General features: G+C 58.6%; 2 gene segments (V, D, J or C); one reads left to right on the forward strand and one right to left on the reverse strand.

Annotated features, from left to right (window-relative positions):
- Positions 1 to 959: 959 nt before the first annotated feature.
- LOC143173887 (immunoglobulin heavy constant epsilon-like) lies at positions 960 to 7909 on the reverse strand. The segment is given in 5 exon segments: positions 960 to 1296; positions 1378 to 1707; positions 2743 to 3081; positions 4729 to 5025; positions 7738 to 7909. Coding segments are annotated over 5 exon segments (1473 nt in total).
- A 14086-nt stretch (positions 7910 to 21995) lies between these two features.
- LOC143173886 (Ig alpha chain C region-like) lies at positions 21996 to 26569 on the forward strand. The segment is given in 4 exon segments: positions 21996 to 22309; positions 23693 to 24013; positions 24808 to 25122; positions 26182 to 26569. Coding segments are annotated over 4 exon segments (1326 nt in total).
- Positions 26570 to 27272: the final 703 nt, after the last annotated feature.

Genomic DNA, 27272 nt, shown 5'->3' on the forward strand with positions numbered 1-27272 from the left:
CTGACCGTCCATCCATCTGTCCAACCAACCATCCGACCACCCACCCACCCACCCACCCACCCAATTGACCAACCATCCATCCAACCATCCAACCAACCATCCATCCAACCAACCATCCATCCAACCAACCAACCAACCAACCAACCATCCAACCATCCAACCACCCAACCACCCAACCAACCAACCGTCCAACCATCCGACCTCCCAAACGACCGTCCATCCATCCGTCCACCCAACTCACCCACCCTCCACCCGACCACCTCCCTGGCGTCTCCTCCTCCGTCCCTCCCACCGGGCCCCGCCCTTGCTCCACCCCAAGGGCCGGAGGCACCCGCCCACTAACCCCACCCCACCCCCCCCCCGCCTCCGCCCGGGGGCCTTCGACCTCCAAAACCCCGCCCCGCCCCGGGGGCGGAGGGCGCGGGAGTCGCCGCCCCCGAGAGAAGAGGACACCATCGGCCCCACGGGAAGGGGTGGGAGACGACGCTTAAACCCCGGGGAGATGCTCCTCAAGATGGACGGACGGACGGACGGACGGGCGGGGCGGAGAAATGGCGGGCGACCCTTTGGCCACACCCCTTGGGCTTCTCTCTCGAGCCGGGGGGGGGGGGGCGGACCCATCTTTTTTTTTGGGGGGGGGGGGGGGGAGGGCGAATCCACCCCGGCCCCCGACATCTCCCCGTTGCCACCGCGCTCCTCGGTGGGACCGCCTCCACCTCCTCCAACCCCGCCCCTTCCTTCCCGCCCCGCCCCGCCCCGCCCCGCCCCCCCCCCGGCCCCAAGACACCACACCCTGGAGACCCGGCGGTGCGAGACGAGACCAGTCGGCTTTATTGGAGCTCGGAAGATCGTCGGCCACAGAGGTCTTCTACAAAGCGGGGGGGGGGGTGGGGGTGGCGGCGGCGGCGTGGGCGTGGCCTCCCCCCTCCCCGCCCCCCCCACTTCCCCTCCTCCTCGCCTCTTAATTACCGGGGTCCTTCTGCGCCTGGCGTTGGGTGAACCTCATGGGCAACCCTTCGTGGACCACCATGCAGGCGTAGGTGTCCCCCCTCGACCAGCTGGCCTTGAGGACCCTCATCTTGCTGTAGAGGAAGAAGGTGGTCTCCTTGGGACCCTCCCGGAGGGGCGGGGTGGTGACGTAGGTCTCCTGGGGGAGGTTCTCGTGGTTCTTCAGCCACCGGACCTGGAGGTTCTCGGGTTGGAAGCCGTAGACCAAGCAGGTGAGGGTGACCTCGGTTTGGGTCATCTCGTCGGGGTGGGGCGGGAGGACGAAGATGAGAGGCGCCGAGACCTTGCCTACGAGAAGATAGCCGGTGGGCGGCGGCCGAGGGTTTGGGGGGGGGTGGGGGGCGGGGGCGGGGGGGCGGGGCCGCTCACCCGAATGCCTGGAGATGCTCTTGTTGAGGGGCACCTGGAGCTCGTCGTGCTTCACCATGCAGGTGAAACGCTCCCCGGCTTCCCAGTCCTGGGTGGAGATGGCCAAGACGCTGGTGGCCGTGTAGGTGCCGTTGAACTGCTCGCGGAGATCCAAGACTTCGGGGTTGAGGACGCCCGGCTTCTCCTTGAACCAGGAGAGCTGGAACCCGGCGTCGCTCGGGAGGTTGGTGGCCAAGCAACGGATCTTGGGGTTGTGGGTGACGTAGAGGTCGGCCACGTCGGGCGGGAGGACGTAGAGGAAGATGTTGCCGCCGTTCTGGGGTGCCCCATCTGCGGGAGACGGCGGCGCTCGGTGAGAGCCGGCGCCGGCGTGCAACCTCCCGGCAGCCACCGCGGTCACGAGGGGCCTGCACGGGCGGCGCTGGGGGAACCCGGCGCCGTCCTGCGACCTTCTCCTCTGGGGACGCCCACCACGGCCACTAGACCTTCTCCACTGGTGACGCCCACCACGGTCCTGTGACCTTCTCCACTGGGGCCACCCACCATGGCCACTAGACCTTCTCCACTGGTGACGCCCACCATGGCCATGTGACCTTCTCCACTGGGGCCACCCACCACAGCCGTGCAACTATCTCCACTGGTGACGCCCACCATGGCCATGTGACCTTCTCCACTGGTGACGCCCACCATGGCCGTGCAACCTTCTCCACTGGTGACGCCCACCATGGCCATGTGACCTTCTCCACTGGGGCCACCCACCACGGCCGTGCAACTATCTCCACTGGTGACGCCCACCATGGCCATGTGACCTTCTCCACTGGTTACACCCACCATGGCCATGTGACCTTCTCCACTGGGGCCACCCACCACGGCCGTGCAACTATCTCCACTGGTGACGCCCACCATGGCCATGTGACCTTCTCCACTGGTGACGCCCACCATGGCCATGTGACCTTCTCCACTGGTGACACCCACCATGGCCATGTGACCTTCTCCACTGGTGACACCCACCACGGCTGTGCAACCATCTCCACTGGTGACGCCCACCACGGTCCTGTGACCTTCTCCACTGGGGCCACCCACCATGGCCATGTGACCTTCTCCACTGGTGACGCCCACCACGGCCGTGCAACCTTCTCCACTGGTGACGCCCACCACGGTCCTGCGACCTTCTCCACTGGTGATGCCCACCATGGCCATGTGACCTTCTCCACTGGGGCCACCTACCATGGCCACTAGACCTCCACTGGTGATGCCCACCACGGCCACTAGACCTCCACTGGTGACGCCCACCACGGCCCTGCGACCTTCTCCACTGGTGCCACCTCCTCCCCTGGTGTGACCCCGCCACGCCCACGTCCTCACCTGAGCAGAAACGGGTGTGGTCCTGCATGATGGTGTTGGAGGCGGGGTGTCTGACCTGGCAGGTGAAGGACGTCCCCTCCAACCACTTACTGCGGCTGACGTTGGTACGGCTGGTGGCCGAGTAGGTGTTGGTTCCCTTGTCCCGGCCCGGAGACGTCTGGGTGGCCGTCAGGAGACCCGAGACGCCGTCCACCAACCATTCCACCTCCACGGTGGCCGGGGAGAAGCCGGAGATGAGGCAGAGGAGCTCCACCGATTCCTCGCCCGCGTCGGGCCTGCAGGAGCTGGAGTGGAGGACCTGGACCTTGGGAGGAATGGGCACCACCGGAGCTTCACACACTGCAGGGCGGGAGGAGGATGAAGAAGTTATGGGGCTGGGGGGAGGAGCTTGCACGGTCCAAGGGGTCCTGGAGACATCTCGACCCCCGTTGCACGAGTTATGGGGCCAGGGGGAGGGACCTGGCATGGTCCAAGGGGTCTTGGAGACATCTCGACCCCCGTTGCACGAGTTATGGGGCCAGGGGGAGGAGCTTGCATGGTCCAAGGGGTCTTGAGGGCATCTCGACCCCCGTTGCACGAGTTATGGGGCCAGGGGGAGGAGCTTGCACGGTCCAAGGGGTCTTGAGGGCATCTCGACCCCCGTTGCACGAGTTATGGGGCCGGTCTTGAGGACATCTCGACCCCCGTTGCATGAGTTATGGGGCCAGGGGGAGGAGCTTGCACGGTCCAAGGGGTCTTGAGGGCATCTCGACCCCCGTTGCACGAGTTATGGGGCCAGGGGGAGGGACCTGGCGTGGTCCAAGGGGTCTTAGAGACATCTCAGCCCCCATTGCACGAGTTATGGGGCCGGGGGAGAACTTTCCATGGTCCAAGGGGTCTTGAGGGCATCTCGACCCCCGTTGCACGAGTTATGGGGCCGGTCTTGAGGACATCTCGACCCCCGTTGCACGAGTTATGGGGCCAGGGGGAGGAGCTTGCACGGTCCAAGGGGTCTTGAGGGCATCTCGACCCCCGTTGCACGAGTTATGGGGCCGGTCTTGAGGACATCTCGACCCCCGTTGCATGAGTTATGGGGCCAGGGGGAGGAGCTTGCACGGTCCAAGGGGTCTTGAGGGCATCTCGACCCCCGTTGCACGAGTTATGGGGCCAGGGGGAGGGACCTGGCGTGGTCCAAGGGGTCTTAGAGACATCTCAGCCCCCGTTGCACGAGTTATGGGGCCGGGGGAGAACTTTCCATGGTCCAAGGGGTCTTGAGGACATCTCGACCCCCGTTGCATGAGTTATGGGGCCAGGGGGAGGAGCTTGCACGGTCCAAGGGGTCTTGAGGGCATCTCGACCCCCGTTGCACGAGTTATGGGGCCAGGGGGAGGGACCTGGCGTGGTCCAAGGGGTCTTAGAGACATCTCAGCCCCCGTTGCACAAGTTATGGGGCCGGGGAGAACTTTCCATGGTCCAAGGGGTCTTGAGGACATCTCGACCCCCGTTGCACGAGTTATGGGGCCAGGGGGAGGAGCTTGCACGGTCCAAGGGGTCTTGAGGGCATCTTGACCCCCGTTGCACGAGTTATGGGGCCGGTCTTGAGGACATCTCGACCCCCGTTGCACGAGTTATGGGGCCAGGGGGAGGAGCTTGCACGGTCCAAGGGGTCCTGAGGGCATCTCGACTCCCATTGCACGAGTTATGGGGCCGGGGGGAGGGACCTGGCAGGACTTATGGGGCCAGGGGGAGGGACCTGGCGTGGTCCAAGGGGTCCTGAGGACATCTCGACCCCCATTGCACGAGTTATGGGGCCAGGGGGAGGAGCTTGCACGGTCCAAGGGTCTTGAGGGCATCTCGACCCCCATTGCACGAGTTGTGGGGCCAGGGGGAGGGACCTGGCGGGACTTATGGGGCCGGGGGGGGAGGGACCTCGCACGGTCCAAGGGGTCTTGGGGACCTCCCCTCCCCCCCCCCCCACCCCCTCCCCCTCCCCCCTCCCCCCTTTACCTTCGACCTCCTTGGTGAGCCTGGTGCCGGTGGCGGGATGGGCGACGCTGCAGGTGTAGGTCCCGTGGAAGACGCCGTGGGGCAGGCGGAGCCGACTGCTGAACCGGCGGAGGCCGGTGGCGGGCTCGAAGGCGTCGGGGAAGGTGACGGGGGCGTCGCCGGCGCCGCCGGCCCCGCCCCAGGTGACGGTGACGGGGTGGGGGAAGTTGCCGGTCACCAAACAGGCCAAGGTCACCGGGCCGGCGGCCGCCCCACAGCAGGTGGTGAGGGGGAAGATGGTGGGAGCCAAGGCGGAGGCTGTGGGGCAGGGAGAAGGGGGGGGGGTGGGTGGGTGGGGGTACGCGTGTGGGGCGGGGAGAGGTCAGGCAAGCCCCACGGCAAGGCGTGGGGCAGGAGAAGCTTCGCCCCCCCCCCCCCCCCCCCGCCCCACACCGCAGCGGGGGGGACGACGGACGGACGGACACGAAGTCTTGCCCCACGGGGTGGGAGGGAGGAATTCCTGCCCCATAGGATTGAGGAGGGGTTCCTGCCCCATAGGGTGTGGGGCGGGGGGCGGGGGGGGGGGGGGGGGAGGCGATGAGGGTCTCCGGCCCCACGGCTGTCCCCGCCCCACGGAGAGACCCAGCCCCGCAGATATCCCCAGAACCGAGGATGTTCCTGCCCCACGGCTATCCCTGCCCCACATCTAGCCTTGCCCCACAGCTCTCCTTGACCCGCGGCTATCCCTGCCCCACAGCTGTCACCAGCCCCACGGCTGTCCCTCACCCGCAGCTATCTGTACCCCACAGCTAACCCTGCCCTACGGCTGTCCCTGCCCCACGGCTATCCCTGACCCACAGATATCCTCTGCCCCACAGATGTCCCTGCCCCACAATTATCCCTCACCCACGGCTATCCCTGCCCCACAGCTGCCCCTGCCCCACAGCTATCCCTCACCCACAGCTATCTGTGCCCCACGATTATCCCTGCCCCACAGCTCTCCCTGCCCCACAGCTATCCCTGACCCACAGTTAACTGTGACCCACAGCTCTCCCTGCCCCACAGCTATCCCTGCCCCACAGCTAACCGTGACCCACGGCTATCCGTGCACCCCAGCTTTCCCTGCCCCACAGCTTTTCCCTGCCCCACGGCTATCCCCACCCCACACCTATCCCTGCCCCACAGCTATCCCTGCCCCACAGCTTTCCCTGCCCCACGGCTATCCCGACCCACACCTATCCCTGCCCCCACAGCTATCCCTGCCCCACAGCTTACCGTGACCCACAGCTATCCCTGTCCCACAGCTGCTCCTGACCCACAGCTACCCCCCACCCACAGCTCTCCCTGCCCCACAGCTATCCCAGCCCCACGGCTATCCCTGCCCCACAGCTCTCCCTGCCCCACAGCTAGCCCTGACCCACAGCTAGCCCTGACCCACAGCTTTCCCTGCCCCACAGCTAACCATGACCCACAGCTCTCCCAGCCCCACAGCTATCCCTGCCCCACAGCTTTCCCTGCCCCATGGCTATCCCTGATCCACAGCTATCCCCAACCCACGGCTGTCCATTGCCCCACAGCTATCCCCGACCCACAGCTCTCCCTGCCCCACAGCTAACCCTGCCCCACGGCTATCCCTGCCCCACAGCTATCCCTGACCCCACAGCTAACCATGACCCACGGCTATCCATGCACCCCAGCTTTCCCTGCCCCACAGCTTTCCCTGCCCCATGGCTATCCCCGACCCACAGCTATCCCCGACCCACAGCTAGCCCTGACCCACAGCTAGCCCTGACCCACGGCTATCCCTGCCCCACAGCTATCCCTGACCCCACAGCTATTCCTGCCCCACAGCTATACCTGCCCCACGGCTGTCCATTGCCCTACAGCTATTCCCTGACCCACAGCTCTCCCTGCCCCACAGCTATCCCTGCCCCACAGCTATCCCTGACCCACAGCTGCTCCTGACCCACAGCTACCCCCCACCCACAGCTCTCCCTGACCCACAGCTATCCCTGCCCCACAGCTATTCCTGCCCCACAGCTATACCTGCCCCACGGCTGTCCATTGCCCTACAGCTATTCCCTGACCCACAGCTCTCCCTGCCCCACAGCTATCCCTGCCCCACAGCTATCCCTGACCCACAGCTGCTCCTGACCCACAGCTACCCCCACCCACAGCTCTCCCTGACCCACAGCTATCCCTGCCCCACAGCTATTCCTGCCCCACAGCTATACCTGCCCCACGGCTGTCCATTGCCCTACAGCTATTCCCTGACCCACAGCTCTCCCTGCCCCACAGCTATCCCTGCCCCACAGCTATCCCTGACCCACAGCTGCTCCTGACCCACAGCTACCCCCACCCACAGCTCTCCCTGACCCACAGCTATCCCTGCCCCACAGCTTTCCCTGCCCCATGGCTATCCCCGACCCACAGCTCTCCCTGCCCCACAGCTATCCCAGCCCCACAGCTAACCCTGACCCACGGCTGTCCCTGCCCCACAGCTATCCCTGACCCCACAGCTAACCGTGACCCACAGCTATCCCTGCACCCCAGCTCTCCCTGCCCCACAGCTCTCCCTGCACCCCGCTTTTCCCTGCCCCACAGCTTACCGTGACCCACAGCTCTCCCTGCCCCACAGCTCCCCCTGCCCCACAGCTCTCCTCAGCCCCACACATCGTCCACCCCCGGTTCCGGGTCCGCGCTGGAGATTTGCACTCAATTCTGGCGATTTTGGGTCGGCCCCGGGGGCCACCTTGGGATTTTGGGGTCCGTACCGGAGATTTTGGGGTCCGTGCCGGAGATTTTGGGGTCCGTGCCGGATCCCCCCCCCCCCCCCCGGGGGGACGGTGCCGGAATTCGGGGTCCAAACGGGTGATTTTTGGTCCCTCCTGGAACCCCTCGATCCCTGGCGGAGTTTTGGGGGTCGATCCCGGCGGTTTTGGGGGGGGGGGTCCGTAACGGACGTTTCGGCCCCCCCCCCCCCCCCCCCCCCCGCCGCCTCGGTCCCTGACGGAGGTTTTGGGTCCCTACCAGCCGGTTTTGGGGTCCGGACGGGAGTTTGTGGGTCCGTAGCGGAGATTTGTGGAGCCTCTCGAGCTTTGCCGGAGATTCGGGGTCCGCAACGAAGGTTTTGGGGTCCACGATGAAGTTCGGGGTCCATAATGGAGCTTTTTGGGGCCACAATGGAGATTTTTGGCTCCATAATGAAGTTCTAGGTCCATAATGGAGATTTTTGGGGTCCATAATGGAGATTTTTGGGTCCACAATGGAGTTTTTTGGCTCCACAATGAAGTTCTAGGTCCATAATGGAGCTTTTTGGGTCCACAATGAAGTTCTAGGTCCATAATGGAGCTTTTTGGGTCCACAATGAAGTTCTAGGTCCATAATGGAGCTTTTTGGGTCCACAACGGAGCTTTTTGGCTCCGTAATGAAGTTCTGGGTCCATAATGGAGCTTTTTGGGTCCACAATGAAGTTCTAGGTCCATAATGGAGTTTTTTGGGTCCACAATGAAGTTCTAGGTCCATAATGGAGTTTTTTGGGTCCATAATGGAGCTTTTCGGGTCCACAGTGAAGTTCTGGGTCCATAATGGAGCTTTTTGGGTCCACAATGAAGTTCTAGGTCCATAATGGAGATTTTTGGGTCCATAATGGAGATTTTTGGGTCCACAGTGGAGTTTTTTGGCTCCATAATGAAGTTCTAGGTCCATAATGGAGATTTTTGGGTCCATAATGGAGCTTTTCGGGTCCACAGTGAAGTTCTGGGTCCATAATGGAGATTTTTGGGTCCACAGTGGAGTTTTTTGGCTCCGTAATGAAGTTCTAGGTCCATAATGGAGATTTTTGGGTCCATAATGGAGCTTTTCGGGTCCACAATGAAGTTCTAGGTCCATAATGGAGATTTTTGGGTCCATAATGGAGCTTTTTGGCTCCATAATGAAGTTCTGGGTCCATAATGGAGCTTTTTGGGTCCACAGTGGAGTTTTTTGGCTCCGTAATGAAGTTCTGGGTCCATAATGGAGCTTTTTGGGTCCACAACAGAGTTTTTTGGCTCCACAATGAAGTTCTGGGTCCATAATGGAGCTTTTTGGCTCCACAACGGAGTTTTTTGGCTCCACAATGAAGTTCTGGGTCCATAATGGAGTTTTTTTGGGTCCATAATGGAGCTTTTCGGGTCCACAGTGAAGTTCTGGGTCCATAATGGAGATTTTTGGGTCCACAGTGGAGTTTTTTGGCTCCGTAATGAAGTTCTGGGTCCATAATGGAGCTTTTTTGGGTCCACAATGGAGTTTTTGGCTCCACAGTGAAGTTCTGGGTCCATAATGGAGTTTTTTGGGTCCATAATGGAGCTTTTCGGGTCCACAGTGAAGTTCTGGGTCCATAATGGAGATTTTTGGGTCCACAGTGGAGTTTTTTGGCTCCATAATGAAGTTCTGGGTCCATAATGGAGTTTTTTGGGTCCATAATGGAGCTTTTTGGGTCCACAATGGAGTTTTTTGGCTCCACAATGAAGTTCTAGGTCCATAATGGAGCTTTTTGGCTCCACAATGAAGTTCTGGGTCCATAATGGAGCTTTTTGGGTCCACAACGGAGTTTTTTTGGCTCCGCGATGAAGTTCTGGGTCCACAGTGGCGATTTTTGGGTCCACGACGGAGCTGTTCGGCTCCGTAGACGAAGGGTCTGGGTCCGGAACGGAGAGTTTTTTTGAGGCCGTAAGGGAGGTTTTCGGGTCCGCGCCGGGGATTTTGGCCACCGAGCCTCCTCCTGAGCCCGGCCTGGCCCTGAAAAAGAGGAAAAAAAAGAAGCGAGCGCGATAAAAAATAACGATTAATTAACCGAAACAGCCCCGCCGCGGCCCACCCCCGGGTGGAAAAAGGCAGCCGGGCGTCGCCTCCCCCGCGGTTCCCCAAATTCGGGTGAATTTCTGCAGAAACTGGCCACGGCGGGAGGGGCGGGGCGGGCCCCAAATCGCCGTTCTCTGGCCCCGTCGCGGCGCTGGGCTGGCCCCGCCCCCCCCCCCTTCCCTCCCCCCCCCCCCCCCCTTCGTTAGGGGGTCGTTAGGAGGGTGATCGATAGGCAATAGGGTCAATGACCCCCGGGGCTGATGATCAATACGGTCAGTAGGGCTGATAACCGATAGGGGCGATCACCGACAGGATCGATAACCGATAATATCGATAAGCGACAGGATCGATAACCGATAATATCGATAACCGATAGGGGCGATCACCGACAGGATTGATAACCGATAATATCGATAACCGACAGGATCGATAACCGACAGGATCGATAACCGATAATTTCAATCACCGACAGGATCGATAACCGATAATATCGATAACCGATAGGGGCGATAACCGACAGGATCAATAACTGATAATATCGATAACCCATAGGATTGATAACCGACAGGATCAATAACTGATAATATCGATAACCGACAGGATCAATAACCAATAATATCGATAACCGATAGGGGCGATAACCGACAGGATCGATAACCGATAATATCGATAACCGACAGGATCGATAACCGACAGGATCGATAACCGATAATTTCAATCACCGACAGGATCGATAACCGATAATATCGATAACCGACAGGATCGATAACCGACAGGATCGATAACCGATAATTTCAATCACCGACAGGATCGATAACCGATAATATCAATAACCGATAGGGGCGATAACCGACAGGATCAATAACTGATAATATCGATAACTGATAGGGGCGATAACCGACAGGATCGATAACTGATAATATCGATAACCCATAGGATTGATAACCGACAGGATCAATAACTGATAATATCGATAACCGACAGGATCAATAACCAATAATATCGATAACCGATAGGGGCGATAACCGACAGGATCGATAACTGATAATATCAATAACCGACAGGGGCGATAACCGACAGGATCAATAACCGATAATATCGATAACTGATAGGGGCGATAACCGACAGGATCGATAACTGATAATATCGATAACCGACAGGGGCGATAACCGACAGGATCAATAACCGATAATATCGATAACCGATAGGGGCGATAACCGACAGGATCGATAACTGATAATATCGATAACCCATAGGATTGATAACCGACAGGATCAATAACTGATAATATCGATAACCGACAGGATCAATAACCAATAATATCGATAACCGATAGGGGCGATAACCGACAGGATCAATAACTGACAGGATCAATAACCGACAGGGGCGATAACCGACAGGATCAATAACCGATAATATCGATAACTGATAGGGGCGATAACCGACAGGATCGATAACTGATAATATCAATAACCGACAGGGGCGATAACCGACAGGATCAATAACCGATAATATCGGTAACTGATAGGGGCGATAACCGACAGGATCGATAACTGATAATATCGATAACCCATAGGATTGATAACTGACAGGATCAATAACTGATAATATCGATAACCGACAGGATCAATAACCAATAATATCGATAACCGATAGGGGCGATAACCGACAGGATCGATAACCGATAATATCGATAACCGATAGGGGCGATAACCGACAGGATCGATAACTGATAATATCGATAACCCATAGGATTGATAACCAACAGGATCGATAACCGATAATATCGATAACCGATAGGGGCGATCACCGACAGGATCGATAACCGATAATATCGATAACCAATAGGGTCGATAACCGACAGGATCAATAACCAATGATATCAATAACCAATAGGGTCGATAACCGGTAGGGTCAATAACTGACAGGATCAATAACTGACAGGATCAATAACCAATAATATCGATAACCAATAGGATCAATAACCGATAGGGTCAATAGCCGATAGGGTCAATAACCAAGAGGATCAATAACCGATAGGGTCAATAGCCGATAGGGTCGATAACCGATAGGATCAATAGCCGATAGGACTGATAACCAATAGGGTCAATAACCGACAGGATCAATAACCAATAGGATCAATAACCGATAGAGTCAGTAACCGACAGGGTGGATAACCCCCGGGATCAATAACTAATGGGATCAATAACTGATAGAATGGGCAACCAATAGGGTCAACAACCAAGAGGGTCAATAGCCAATGGGATCAATGGCCGATGGGATCAATAGCCAAAAGGATCAATAACCAAGAGGGTCAATAGCCAATGGGATCAACGGCCGATGATGGGATCAATAGCCAATGGGATCAATAGCCAATGGGATCAATGGCCGATGGGATCAATAGCCAATAGGATCAATAGCCAATAGGATCAATAGCCGACGGGATCAATAGCCAATGATGGGGTCAATAGCCAATGGGATCAATGGCCGATGGGATCAATGGCCAATGGGATCAATAGCTGATGGGATCAATAGCCAAAAGGATCAATGGCTGATGGGATCAATGGCCAATGATGGGATCAATGGCCGACGGGATCAATGGCCGATGGGATCAATAGCCAATGGGATCAATGGCCGATGATGGGATCAATGGCCGACGGGATCAATGGCCGATGGGATCAATAGCCAATGGGATCAATGGCCGATGATGGGATCAACAGCCGATGGGATCAATAGCCAATGGGATCAATAGCCAATGGGATCAATAGGCGATGGGATCAATAGCCAATGATGGGGTCAATAGCCGATGGGATCAATGGCCGATGGGATCAATGGCCAATAGGATCAATAGCCAATAGGATCAATAGCCGACGGGATCAATAGCCAATGATGGGGTCAATAGCCAATGGGATCAATGGCCGATGGGATCAATGGCCGATGGGATCAATAGCCAATAGGATCAATAGGCGATGGGATCAATAGCCAATGATGGGGTCAATAGCCAATGGGATCAATAGCCGATGGGATCAATGGCCGATGGGATCAATAGCCAATGGGATCAATAGCCAATGATGGGATCAACAGCCGATGATGGGATCAATGGCCAATGGGATCAATGGCCGATGGGATCAATGGCCGACGGGATCAATGGCCAATGGGATCAATAGCCGATGGGATCAATAGCCAATGATGGGGTCAATAGCCGATGGGATCAATGGCTGATGGGATCAATAGCTGATGGGATCAATAGCTGATGGGATCAATAGCCGACGGGATCAATAGCTGATGGGATCAATAGCCAATGGGATCAATAGCCGATGGGATCAATGGCTGATGGGATCAATAGCCAATGGGATCAATAGCCGCTGGGATCAATAGCTGATGGGATCAATAGCCAATGGAATCAATAGCCGATGGGATCAATGGCCGACGGGATCAATGGCCGACGGGATCCGTCCCCAAATCCCCTGTTTTGCCCTTAATTGGGGTTTTTCCCCTCTCCAGGCGGCTGCCGGCGGCGCGGAGGGGCGGAGCCAGGTGGGAGCCAATCGGGGCCGGGGGTGGGGGGATCCCAACCGGGATGGCGGGGGGGGGAGGGGGGGGAGGGACGGGGATCGGGAATGGGGGGGGGGGGGGCGGGGATCCCAACCGGGGTCGGGGGGATCCCAGGGATCCGGGGAGGAAAACACCCCCTTGGGGTCGGGATCGGGGGGGGGGCGGGATTGGGATCGGGGGGGTCAGGATCGGGATCGGGATGGGGGGATCAGGATCGGGATCGGGGGGGGGTCAGGATCGGGATCAGGGGGGATCCCAGGGATCCGGGGAGGGAAACACCCCGTTGGGATCAGGGGGGCTTGGGATCGGGATCAGGGGGGATCAGGATCAGGATCGGGATGGGGGGGTCAGGATCGGGATCGGGGGGGGTCAGGATCGGTATGGGGGGGTCAGGATTGGGATCAGGGGGGATCCCAGGGATCCGGGGGGGAAAACACCCCGTTGGGATCAGGGGGGGTTGGGATCGGGATCGGGGGGGATCCCAACCGGGATCGGGGGGATCGCAGGGATCTGGGGAGGAAAACACCCCGTTGGGATCGGGGGTGGGTGGGATCGGGATCGGGGGGGATCCCAACCGGGATCGGGGGGATCGCAGGGATCCGGGGGGGGGGGGAAACCACCCTGTTGGGATCGGGATCGGGGGGGTCGGGATCGGGACTGGGGGATCCCAACCGGGATGGGGAGGATCGCAGGGATCCGGGGAGGAAAACACCCGGTTGGGGTCGGGATCAGAGGGATCAGGATCGGGATCGGAGGGATCAGGATGGGGATCGGGGGGATTGGGATCGGGACTGGGGGGATCCCAGGGATCCGGGGAGGAAAACACCCTGTTGGGATTGGGATCAGGGGGGTTGGGATCAGGATCAGGGGGATCCCAACGGGGATGGGGAGGATCGCAGGGATCCGGGGAGGAAAACACCCGGTTGGGATCGGGATCAGAGGGATCAGGATCGGGATTGGAGGGATCAGGATCGGGATGGGGGGGTTGGGATCGGGATGGGGGGGATTGGGATTGGGATCGGGGGGGATCCCAACCGGGGTCGGGGAGATCCCAGGGATCTGGGGTGGAAAACACCCTGCTGGGATCGGGATCAGGGGGATTGAGATCAGGATCCGGGGGTTCCCCACCGGGATCGGGGGGATTGCAGGGATCCGGGGAGGAAAACACCCCGTTGGGGTCGGGATCGGGGGGTCGGGATCGGGACTGGGGGGATCCCAGGGATCTGGGGAGGAAAACAGCCCCTTGGGATCAGGGGGATTGGGATCGGGGGGATCCCAACCGGGGTCGGGGGGCTTGCAGGGATCCGGGGAGGAAAACACCCTCTTGGGATGGGGATTGGGGGGGTCGGGATCGGGACTGGGGGGGATCCCAGGGATCCGGGGAGGGAAACACCCCGTTGGGGTCAGGGGGATTGGGATCGGGATCGGGCGGATCCCAACGGGGGTCGGGGGGATCGCAGGGATCTGGGGAGCGTGACATCCCCTTGGGATCGGGATCAGGGGGATCCCAGTGGGGGTCGGAAGGAATTGGATCGGGATCGATGGGATCCCACCCAGGATCAAGGGGACCCCAACCAGGGTCGGGGGGGGGGGGGGGTCGCAGGGATCCGGGGAGAAAAGACCCCCTTGGGATCGGGGGGGGGGGGGGGGCGGGATCGGGATCGGGGGGATCCCAACTGGGATCAAGGGGATTGCAGGGATCCAGGGAGGAAAAGACAGGCCCCGCCCCCCGCCCCCCTCGGCCCCACCCCTCGGCTGGCACAGGGTCCCCCAGGGACCAGGTCTAGGGGGGCCACGGTTGGGTGGTGCCAGCTGGGCTCAGCCTTGGTATTACCCAGCAAAGCCCAGCTTAGAGCCTTCCTAGCCGTACTCGGCTTCGGTGTTACCCAGCAAAGCCCAGCTTAGAGCCTTCCTAGCCGTCCTCGGCTTCGGTGTTACCCAGCAAAGCCCAGCTTAGAGCCTTCCTAGCCATGCTCGGCTTCGGTGTTACCCAGCAAAGCCCAGTTTAGAGCCTTCCTAGCCATGCTCGGCTTCGGTGTTACCCGGCAAAACTCGTCTGAGAGCTGTGCTAGCAAAGCTCAGCTTCAAGACTTGATGCTATCTAGGAAAGCCCAGCTCAGAGCTGTGCTAGCAAAGCTCACCTCCGATATTATCTAGGAAAGCTCAGCTCAGAGCCGTGCTAGCAAAGCTCAGCTCCGATATGATCTAGGAAAGCTCAGCCCAGAGCTGTGCTAGCAAAGCTCAGCTCTGAGATTATCTAGGAAAGCTCGGGTTTGAGCTGTGCTAGCAAAGCTCAGCTCTGAGCTTCAATATTACCTAGGAAAGCTCAGCTCAGAGCTGTGCTAGCAAAGCTCAGCTCCAAGATTATTTAGGAAAGCTCAACCCAGAGCTGTGCTAGCAAAGCTCAGCTTCAATATTACCTGGAAAGCCCAGCTCTGAGCTGTGCTAGCAAAGCTCACCTCCAATATTATCTAGGAAAGCTCAGCTCAGAGCCGTGCTAGCAAAGCTCAGCTCCGATATGATCTAGGAAAGCTCAGGTTTGAGCTGTGCTAGGAAAGCTCAGCTCCGAGATTATCTAGGAAAGCCCAGCTCAGAGCTGTGCTAGCAAAGCTCAGCTTCAATATGATCTAGGAAAGCTCAGCTCAGAGCCGTGCTAGCAAAGCTCGGCTCCAAGATTATCCAGAAAAGCTCAGCTCAGAGCTGTGCTAGCAAAGCTCAGCTCCGATATTATCCAGAAAAGCTCAGCCCAGAGCTGTGCTAGCAAAGCTCAGCTCTGAGATTATCTAGGAAAGCTCAGCCCAGAGCTGTGCTAGCAAAGCTCAGCTCTGAGATTATCTAGGAAAGCTCAGCTCAGAGCTGTGCTAGCAAAGCTCAGCTCCGAGATTATCTAGGAAAGCTCGGGTTTGAGCTATGCTAGCAAAGCTCAGCTTCAATATTACCTGGAAAGCCCAGCTCAGAGCCGTGCTAGCAAAGCTCAGCTCCGAGATTATCTAGGAAAGCCCAGCTCAGAGCTGTGCTAGCAAAGCTCAGCTCTGATATTATCTAGGAAAGCTCAGCTCAGAGCCGTGCTAGCAAAGCTCAGCTCCAAGATTATCCAGAAAAGCTCAGCTCAGAGCCGTGCTAGCAAAGCTCAGCTCTGAGATTACCTAGGAAAGGTCAGCTCAGAGCTGTGCTAGCAAAGCTCAGCTCCGAGATTATCTAGGAAAGCTCAGCTCAGAGTCATTTTAGCAAAGCTCAGCTCTGATATTATCTAGGAAAGCTCGGGTTTGAGCTGTGCTAGCAAAGCTCAGCTCTGAGATTATCTAGGAAAGCTCAGCCCAGAGCTGTGCTAGCAAAGCTCAGCTCTGAGATTACCTAGGAAAGCTCGGGTTTGAGCTGTGCTAGCAAAGCTCAGCTCTGAGCTTCAATATTACCTAGGAAAGCTCAGCTCAGAGCTGTGCTAGCAAAGCTCAGCTCTGCGATTATCTAGGAAAGCTCAGCCCAGAGCTGTGCTAGCCAAGCTCAGCTCCAATATTATCTAGGAAAGCTCAGGTCTGAGCTGTGCTAGCAAAGCTCAGCCTTGAGATTATCTAGGAAAGCTCAGCCCAGAGCTGTGCTAGCCAAGCTCAGCTCCAATATTATCTAGGAAAGCTCAGCTCTGAGCTGTGCTAGCAAAGCTCAGCTCTGAGATTACCTAGGAAAGCTCAGCCCAGAGCTGTGCTAGCAAAGCTCAGCTTCGATATTATCTAGCAAAGCTCAGCTTAGAGCCCTCCTAGCAATGCTCAGCTTCCATTTTGCCTAGCAAAGCCCAGCCTTGAGCCGTGCCAGCCGTGCTCAGCGTCGCGCTCTGCCAGCCGCGCTTACCGAGCCATGCTAGGCTTGCTCAGCTTCAGTGTTATCTCGCAAAGCCCGGCTCAGAGCCCTCCTAGCAATGCCCGACGTCGATACTGCCTGGGAAAGCCCGGCTCAGCCAGCTGTGCCAGCCAGGCTCAGCCTCGTTACCTAGGAAAGCTCAGCCCAGAGCTGTGCTAGCAAAGCTCAGCTGTGAGATTACCTAGGAAAGCTCAGCTCAAAGCTGTGCTAGCCAAGCTCAGCTTCAGTATTACCTGGAAAGCCCAGCTCAGAGCCGTGCTAGCAAAGCTCAGCTCTGAGATTATCTAGGAAAGCTCAGCTCAGAGCCGTGCTAGCAAAGCTCAGCTCTGAGATTACCTAGGAAAGCTCAACCCAGAGCTGTGCTAGCAAAGCTCAGCTCTGAGATTATCTAGGAAAGCTCAGCCCAGAGCTGTGCTAGCCAAGCTCAGCTCCAATATTATCTAGGAAAGCTCAGCTCAGAGCCGTGCTAGCAAAGCTCAGCCTTGAGATTATCTAGCAAAGCTCAGCTTAGAGCCCTCCTAGCAAAGCTCAGCTTCCATTTTGCCTAGCAAAGCCCAGCCTTGAGCCGTGCCAGCCGTGCTCAGCGTCGCGCTCTGCCAGCCGCGCTTACCGAGCCATGCTAGGCTTGCTCAGCTTCAGTATTATCTTGCAAAGCCCGGCTCAGAGCCCTCCTAGCAATGCCCGACGTCGATACTGCCTGGGAAAGCCCGGCTCAGCCAGCTGTGCCAGCCAGGCTCAGCCTCATTACCTAGGAAAGCTCAGCCCAGAGCTGTGCGAGCAAAGCTCAGCTCTGAGATTATCTAGGAAAGCCCAGCCCAGAGCTGTGCTAGCAAAGCTCAGCTTCAATATTACCTGGAAAGCCCAGCTCAGAGCCGTGCTAGCAAAGCTCAGCTCTGAGATTATCTAGGAAAGCTCAGCTCAGAGCTGTGCTAGCAAAGCTCAGCTCTGAGATTACCCAGGAAAGCTCAGCTCTGAGCTGTGCTAGCAAAGCTCAGCTCCAAGATTATCTAGGAAAGCTCAGCCCAGAGCTGTGCTAGCAAAGCTCAGCTCCGATATGATCTAGGAAAGCTCGGGTTTGAGCTGTGCTAGCAAAGCTCAGCTCTGAGCTTCAATATTACCTAGGAAAGCTCAGCTCAGAGCTGTGCTAGCAAAGCTCAGCTCTGAGATTACCTAGGAAAGCTCAGCCCAGAGCTGTGCTAGCAAAGCTCAGCTCTGAGCTTCAATATTATCTAGGAAAGCTCAGCTCAGAGCTGTGCTAGCAAAGCTCAGCTCTGAGATTACCTAGGAAAGCTCAACCCAGAGCTGTGCTAGCCAAGCTCAGCTCCAATATTATCTAGGAAAGCTCAGCTCAGAGCCGTGCTAGCAAAGCTCAGCTCTGAGATTATCCAGAAAAGCTCAGCTCAGAGCTGTGCTAGCAAAGCTCAGCTCTGAGATTACCTAGGAAATCTCAGCTCAGAGCTGTGCTAGCAAAGCTCAGCTCTGAGATTATCTAGGAAAGGTCAGCTCAGAGCTGTGCAAGCAAAGCTCAGCTCCAAGATTATCCAGAAAAGCTCAGCCCAGAGCTGTGCTAGCAAAGCTCAGCTCCAAGATTATCTAGGAAAGCTCGGGTTTGAGCTGTGCTAGCAAAGCTCAGCTCTGAGCTTCAATATTAGCTATGAAAGCTCAGGTTTGAGCTGTGCTAGCAAAGCTCAGCTCCGATATTATCTAGGAAAGCTCAGCTCAGAGCCGTGCTAGCAAAGCTCAGCTCCAATATGATCTAGGAAAGCTCAGCTCAGAGCTGTGCTAGCAAAGCTCAGCTCCGAGATTATCCAGAAAAGCTCAGCCCAGAGCTGTGCTAGCAAAGCTCAGCTCTGAGATTACCTAGGAAAGCTCAGCTCAGAGCCGTGCTAGCAAAGCTCAGCTCTGAGATTACCTAGGAAAGCTCAGCCCAGAGCTGTGCTAGCAAAGCTCGGCTCCGATATGATCTAGGAAAGCTTAGCCCAGAGCTGTGCTAGCAAAGCTCAGCTTCAATATTACCTGGAAAGCTCAGCTCAGAGCTGTACTAGCAAAGCTCAGCTCTGAGATTACCTAGCAAAGCCCAGCTCAGAACCGTGCTAGCCAAGCTCAGCTCTGAGATTATCTAGCAAAGCCCAGCTCAGAACCATGCTAGCCGTACTCAGCTTTGATATTGTCTAGGAAATCTCAGCTCAGAGCTTTGGCATCATCCAGAAAAGCTCAGCCAGAGCTGTGTGAGCAAAGCTCAGCTCCGAGATTACCTAGCAAAGCTCAGCTTAGAGCCCTCCTAGCAACGCTCAGCTTCCATTTTGCCTAGCAAAGCCCAGCCTTGAGCCGTGCCAGCCGTGCTCAGCGTCGCGCTCTGCCAGCCGCGCTTACCGAGCCATGCTAGGCTTGCTCAGCTTCAGTGTTATCTCGCAAAGCCCGGCTCAGAGCCCTCCTAGCAATGCCCGACGTCGATACTACCTGGGAAAGCCCGGCTCAGCCAGCTGTGCCAGCCAGGCTCAGCCTCATTACCTAGGAAAGCTCAGCCCAGAGCTGTGCTAGCCAAGCTCAGCTCTGAGATTATCTAGCAAAGCCCAGCTCAGAACCGTGCTAGCCATACTCAGCTTTGATATTGTCTAGGAAGTCTCAGCTCAGAGCTTTGGCATCATCCAGAAAAGCTCAGCCCAGAGCTGTGCTAGCAAAGCTCAGCTCCGATATGATCTAGGAAAGCTCAGCTCAGAGCTGTGCTAGCAAAGCTCAGCTCCGATATGATCTAGGAAAGCTCAGGTTTGAGCTGTGCTAGCAAAGCTCAGCTCCAATATGATCTAGGAAAGCTCAGCTCAGAGCCGTGCTAGCAAAGCTCAGCTCCGATGTTATCTAGCAAAGCCCAGCTCAGAGCTGTGCTAGCCATGCTCCTGCTCGAGGTTTTCTAGGAAAGCCAGGTTTGAGCTGCGCAAGCGGTGCTCAGCTTTAAGCTCTGCTCAGCTTTAAGCTGTGCGGGCAATCCGCAGCTGCGATATTACCCAGAAAAGCCCAGCTCAGGGCTGTGCCAGCCGTGCGTGGGCTTGAGCTGTTCTAGGAAAGCCGGGTTTTAAGCAGGCAGGCTCCGCTTCAGCTTCAAGCTGTGTAATCAACACTCAGCTTCAACGCTCTCTAGAAAAGCCCAGCCTAGAGCCGTGGTAGCCATGCTCAGCTTCGCTGTTACCTGGAAAAGCTGGGCTCAGAGACGCGCTGTCGATGCTCATCTTCAATATTGCCTCGAAAAGCTCAGCTTAGAGCTGTTCTGCTGATGCGGGGCCTTGATCTTCCGTAGCGAATCCCAGCTTAGAGCCTTGTTAGCAAAGCTCGGCTTTGAGCTCGTCTAGGAAAGCCCAGCTTTGAGCTGCGCAAGCCGCGCTCGGCGTTGCGCTTGGCTAGAAAAGCTCGGCTTCGAGCCGTTCTAGTCATTCTAGGCTTTTCTAGAAAAAGCTCAGCTTTGAGCTTCTCGGGGAAAGCCCGGCTTCGAGCTGTTCTTGGAAAGCTCAACGTCAAGCCCTGCGCATGATGCTCAATCTCAAGCTTGTCTAGGAAAGCCCAGCTTTGAGCTGCGCGAGCCAAGCTCAGCCTTAATCTTCTCTAGGAAAGCCCAGCTTTGAGCTGCGCGAGCCAAGCTCAGCCTTAATCTTCTCTCAGAAAGCCCTCGAGCTGTGCGAGCCGTGCTTGGCTTCGAGCCTGTCTAGGAAAGCCCAGCTTTGAGCTGTGCAGGAGGTGCTCAGTGTTAAGCTGTTCTAAGAAAGCCCAGCTTTGAGCTGCGCAAGCCAAGCTCAGCCTTAATCTTCTCTAGGAAAGCCCAGCTTTGAGCTGCGCGAGCCAAGCTCAGCCTTAATCTTCTCTAGGAAAGCCCAGCTTCAAGCTGCGCAAGCCAAGCTCAGCCTTAATCTTCTCTAGGAAAGCCCAGCTTCGAGCTGCGCAAGCCAAGCTCAGCCTTAATCTTCTCTAGGAAAGCCCAGCTTCGAGCTGTGCAGGAGGTGCTCAGCTTTAAGCTCTTCTAGGAAAGCCCAGCTTTGAGCTGCGCGAGCCAAGCTCAGCCTTAATCTTCTCTAGGAAAGCCCAGCTTCGAGCTGCGTGAGCCAAGCTCAGCCTTAATCTTCTCTAGGAAAGCCCGGCTTTGAGCTGCGCAAGCCAAGCTCAGCCTTAATCTTCTCTAGGAAAGCCCAGCTTTGAGCTGCGCAAGCCAAGCTCAGCCTTACTCTTCTCTAGGAGAGCCCTAGGGCTGTTCAAGCCAAGCTCAGCCTCAGTCTTCTCTCGGAAAGCCCAGCTTTGAGCTGTGCAGGAGGTGCTCAGCTTTAAGCTCTTCTAGGAAAGCCCGGCTTCGAGCTGCGCAAGCCAAGCTCAGCCTTAATCTCTAGGAAAGCCCTCGAGCTGTGCGAGCCGCGCTTGGCTTCGAGCCTGTCTAGGAAAGCCCAGCTTTGAGCTTCGCTCGCGACGCTCAGCCTCGAGTTTTTCTAGGAAAGCCGGGTTTAAGCCGCGCTCACAGCCTTAGGCTGCCGCTGGTTGCAACAGCAGCCCCGTGCCCTCCCCGGCGGCACCCCCTTGGGACCCCATAGCACCTCCCCCCCCCCCCCCAAAAGCAGAGGTGACCCCAAAAGCGGCGAGGGGGGTGGGGTGGGGGACTAGGACCAAGCCTAAGCCCCCGCTTTGCAGAGCCACTCACCGGCGGAGCCGTCACCGCACGCCGAAATGGGGGGGGCGGGGGGGGATCCCCACAGAATATGGGCGTGCGGCGGCGTGACGTCGTGGTGGGGGGGGGTGTGGGGGGCTCGTTTTTGGGGTGAGAAACCCGTCTAGGAGGAAATTCTCTCGCCCCGGTGAACTTCCCCTTCTGGCGGTGACCTTTCCCCCGGCGCTTTCACATCGTCTTTCGGCGAGACCGCTTCCCCCCCCCAGCCTCCCCGGGACCTTTCGGGTCCCAGCGTGGGGACGGGTCGAATGCGGGCACCGGCCGGCTGAGGCCGGCGGCGGCGGCGGCGGCGGCGGCGGCGGGGGGGGGGTGGGGGTGGGCCCGTGCCAACCGCCGCCCCCCCCCAAAAAATGGCACCCTTCTTTGCAGCCTCTCCCAGAGCCCCCGTGATCTACCCCTTGATCTCCTGCGACGGGTGCAAGGACGACAAAGTCACCTTCGGCTGCTTGGTCAGCGACTTCTTCCCCCCGCCCGTCACCGTCACGTGGGACGACAGGACCGCGGGAAACCAAGAGACCTTCCAGGCCATTCAGACCAGCAACGGCTACTACAGCCTCAGCAGCGAGTTCACCGTCCCCGTCAGCAGCTTGAACGGCAACTCCTTCTGGTGCCAGGCGACCTACTCCGGAACCAACATCAGGAAGGAGATCCCAGGTGAGAAAGGCAACGGGGAGTCGCTCCCGGCATTGCGCGACGTCTTGGTGGACGCCGAGATGGGTTGGCACTGCTCCCAGCCCTGCGTGAGGTCCTGGTGGACACCTAGATGGGTTGACGCTGCTGCCAGCCTTGCGTGATGTCTTGGTGGACACCTACATGGGTTGGCGCTGCTGCCAGCCTTGCGTGATGTCTTGGTGGACACCTAGATGGGTTGGCGTTGCTCCCAGCCTTGTATGATGTCTTGGTGGACACCTAGAGATGGGTTGGCGCGGCTCCCAGCCCTGCGTGAGGTCCTGGTGGACACCGAGATGGGTTGGTGCTGCTGCCAGCCCTGCGTGATGTCCTGGTGGACACCGAGATGGGTTGGCGCTGCTGCCAGCCTTGCGTGATGTCTTGGTGGACACCTAGAGATGGGTTGGCTCTGCTCCCAGCCCTGCGTGATGTCTTGGTCAACTCCTCGATGGGTTGGCGCTGCTCCCAGCCCTGCGTGATGTCTTGGTGGACACCTACATGGGTTGGCGTTGCTCCCAGCCTTGCATGATGTCCTTGTGGACACCTAGATGGGTTGGCGCTGCTGCCAGCCCTGCGTGAGGTCCTGGTGGGCCTCTAAACGGGTTGGCGCTGCTCCCAGCCCTGCGTGATGTCTTGGTGGACACCTAGATGGGTTGGCGCTGCTGCCAGCCTTGCGTGATGTCTTGGTGGACACCTAGAGATGGGTTGGCTCTGCTCCCAGCCCTGCGTGATGTCTTGGTCAACTCCTCGATGGGTTGGCGCTGCTCCCAGCCCTGCGTGATGTCTTGGTGGACACCTACATGGGTTGGCGTTGCTCCCAGCCTTGCATGATGTCCTTGTGGACACCTAGATGGGTTGGCGCTGCTGCCAGCCCTGCGTGAGGTCCTGGTGGGCCTCTAAACGGGTTGGCGCTGCTCCCAGCCCTGTGTGATGTCTTGGTGGACACCTAGATGGGTTGGCGTTGCTCCCAGCCTTGTATGATGTCTTGGTGGACACCTAGAGATGGGTTGGCTCTGCTCCCAGCCCTGTGTGAGGTCCTGGTGGACACCTAGATGGGTTGGCGCTGCTGCCAGCCTTGCGTGATGTCTTGGTGGACACCTAGAGATGGGTTGGCTCTGCTCCCAGCCCTGCGTGATGTCTTGGTCAACTCCTCGATGGGTTGGCGCTGCTCCCAGCCCTGCGTGATGTCTTGGTGGACACCTACATGGGTTGGCGTTGCTCCCAGCCTTGCATGATGTCTTGGTGGACACCTAGAGATGGGTTGGCTCTGCTCCCAGCCCTGCGTGATGTCTTGGTGGACACCTAGATGGGTTGGTGCTGCTCCCAGCCTTGCTCCCAGCCTTGCATGATGTCTTGGTCAACTCCTAGATCCATGTCCCCCCCCACCGGTGGTAAAGCTCCTGAGCGACCCCAACAAGTACCAACACGACGATAAGGTCCTGCTGATGTGCCTCATCGAGGGGAAGGCGGTTAGCAACGCCCAGGTGCAATGGCTGATGAACCAAAACGTGATGAACTCGAACCAGGAGGACTACACCTGCGACCAGTGCTCCGACAGCAAGGCCGCGTTTATGAGCCAGGTCAACGTCAGCCGGCAGAGCTGGGACCTCGGGGCCGAGTTCTCTTGCAAAGTGACCCACCCGTCGCTGAAGGGCCCCACCGTCTTCAACATCAGCACCTTCTGCTCAGGTGAGGCTGAGGAACCCGCCGTTTCCCGGAGGGGGTGGACGGCCAGAAGTCGGTCGGCTCCGCGGAGAGGGCGGGGCGAGGCGGGGCGGGGCGGGGCGGGGCGGACAGCCGCGGGCGGGCGGGCGACGGTGGAGAGGGCGGCGGGCGGATAGGAAACGGGCGGCTTGATCGGCCGGGGAACGGCGGGGTGGAAGGGACGGGCGGCGGGCCCACCAGGCGGGGGGGCGGGCGGTTGGGACGGACGGACGGACGGACGGGCGGTTGAGACGGACGGACGGGCGGGCGGTTGAGACGGACGGACAGGCGGGCGGGCGGGGATCCAAACACGCCGCCAGCTCAGGCCTCCCCGCCGCCGCCGCCGCCCCCGCGCGGTGACGCTCGACGGGAAGGCGCGACACCGGGAGAGCGGCGGCAACGAAGGGCGGGGCGGCGAAGGCGGGGTTTTGGGGGGGGAGGGGGCGGGGCTAAACCCGGAAGGTTTTCACGACGGAAATTGTTGAGGAAGCGGACGGATTGAGCTGAAAAACCTCTGGAAAAACGGGTGCCGTAGAAATTGCCTTGGCAACCGCCCCGATTGGCTGCGAAGCTCTTTATTTTGCGGGCGGGGCTAGTGAGAGGCCAGAAAGCTTCTCCTGCCGATTGGACGAGCGGGGTTGGGGGTTTTTTTTTTGGGCGGGGGGCGGGGAGCACCCCCGGGGAGGTGGGGGGGGAGGCGTGGGGTCGCCCTGTCGAATTTGGCATCCGCCGAGCCTCAAGACCTACCCGCTCAACACCGCTCCCGCCCCCCCCCCCAGTCAAACCGGAGGTGGAGGTCACCGTCCTCCCCCCATCCTTGGAGGACCTCTACCTCAGCCAGAACGCCAGCGTCACTTGCGTGGCCACCAACCTGAAGTCTTACGAGGGCGTGGAGTTCTCCTGGAAGCGGGACAGGGGCAGCGCCTTGGACGTCACCCCGGGGCCGGCGGAGAAGCTGGAGAACGGCCTCTACCGCCTCACCAGCGTCCTGAAGATCTGCGCCGACGAGTGGAACTCCGGCGAGAAGTTCACCTGCTCCGTCACCGTCCCCCAGCTCGGCGAGCCCATCATCAAGTCTGTTAAGAAAAACATAGGTAGGCGCCCGTCCCTTCTCTCCCGCCCCTACGTCCCGCCCTCCGAGTGCCGGAGCGGGAGGCGACGGGCCTCTTCCCGCCACGGTGTCGGCCGAGAAGCTGGGTGAAAAGGGAGACGGCGGGGGTTTCGGCAAGGGAAGAGCGGTTTCGGGCAAGTCGAAGCAGCTGGCTGGAAAAATCGAGTCTACCGGGCTAGTCTACCGGGAGAGTCTACCGGGAGAGTCTACCGGAAGAGGCTAGTCTACCGGAAGGGTCTAGTCGGAGAACCTGGGGCTACCGGGAAAGTCACCGGGGCCGGTCTGCTGGAAGGGTCTAGTCTACTGGAAGGAACTTGTCCACTGGAAGGGTCTCCTCCACCGGAGAGGTCAACCGGGAGGGTCTACCGGAAGAGGCTAGTCTACTGGAGAGGTCTAGCCTACTGGAAGGGTCTAGCCTACTGGAAGAGTCTAACCTACTGGAAGGGTCTAGCGTACTGGAGAGGTCTAGCCTACTGGAAAGGTCTAGCCTACTGGAAGGGCCTAGCCTACTGGAGAGGTCTAACCTACTGGAGAGGTCTAGCCTACTGGAAAGGTCTAGCCTACTGGAAGGGTCTAACCTACTGGAAGGGCCTAGCCTACTGGAAAGGTCTAGCCTACTGGAGAGGTCTAACCTACTGGAGAGGTCTAGCCTACTGGAGAGGTCTAACCTACTGGAGAGGTCTAGCCTACTGGAGAGGTCTAGCCTACTGGAAGGGTCTAGCCTACTGGAGAGGTCTAGCCTACTGGAGAGGTCTAGCCTACTGGAAGGGTCTAACCTACTGGAGAGGTCTAGCCTACTGGAAGGGTCTAGCCTACTGGAGAGGTCTAGCCTACTGGAGAGGTCTGGCCTACTGGAAGGGCCTAGCCTACTGGAGAGGTCTAACTTACTGGAGAGGTCTAACCTACTGGAGGGGTCTAGCCTACTGGAAAGGTCTAGCTTACCGGGAGGGCTGGCTGCGCCAGCCTGCCGGAGGAAGTCATCCCGCCGGGCGAGCTCTGTCCCTCCCCGCTGCCCTGACCTTCTCTTGCGCCCACCCCGCAGACGTCTCCGTGAAGGCTCCTTCCGTCTACGTCTTCCCCCCGCCGGCTGAGGAGTTGGCCCGGCAAGAGACGGCCACCTTGACCTGCCTGGCTTTGGGTTTCCGCCCCCGCGACATCTTGGTGACCTGGACCCAACAGGACCGTCCCGTGTCCGCCGGCAGCTACTCCATCTTCGGGCCTCAGGAAGAAGGAGGCACCTACACGGTCTACAGCAAGTTGAACGTGCCGGCGGCCGACTGGCAACGGGGCGACTCCTTCGCCTGCGTGGTCGGCCACGACGGCATCCCCATGAACTTCGTGCAGAAGAGCCTGGACAAGAGCACCGGTAAACCCACCGCCGTCAACGTCTCGGTGGTCCTCGCCGACGCCGACGTCACCTGCTACTGAGCTTGGCGGGGAAGGGGGGAGGGGGAGGGAGGGCGGGGCCGCGTGGGGCTGTAATTCCGCATCCGAATAAAAACCAAACCCAAAAAAAAAAAACCCTGAAAACCCGAAAAAAAACCCACCACACCCAAGCCTAGCCGTATCATGACGCAACGTGCCAACGCTGGTCTCGGTTGGGGTCGTCTTCATCCGGCGCCTGCATCCCCTCTCCCCCCGCCCCTCAAAGGATACCCCCCCCTCCCCCGCCGGCTTAATCGTAATTAGGGGTTGGGGACAAACGAAGCTGGAAGCGGGAGGCGGGGCCGGGGGGGGGGAGGGGGGAGGTGCCGGGAAGTCTTCCTTGCTCCGCTGAGTGACGGTCAGAGGTGGCTTCGCCTGGGAAGGTCAAGGTTTGGGTGGGGAGGGTGGGGTGGGTGGTGGTAGGGGAACCCACCCAGCCGCTCTCGGGGTGGACAACCTGGCGGGACAGGAGCCACCTCCTTGCAAACCGCACCCCTCCTCGTCCGTCCCCCGCCTCCAGAAGAGGGAAATTCCCCAAAATAGGGTGTTTTGGGGTTTTTTTGGTCACCCCGATAAGCCGAGGGCGAGGTTCAGAGGGAAGGGACGTGTTTCCCTGGCGTTCTGGGCATTTTTCCCGGTGGTGTTTCGCAGGGGGTTGGGTGAAAAATGGGCAGAAACGGGGTTTTTTGCTGCGTGCACCAAAAATCC

Source organism: Aptenodytes patagonicus, unplaced genomic scaffold (genome assembly GCF_965638725.1).
Source record: "Aptenodytes patagonicus unplaced genomic scaffold, bAptPat1.pri.cur scaffold_395, whole genome shotgun sequence".
Classification (NCBI taxonomy): domain Eukaryota; kingdom Metazoa; phylum Chordata; class Aves; order Sphenisciformes; family Spheniscidae; genus Aptenodytes; species Aptenodytes patagonicus.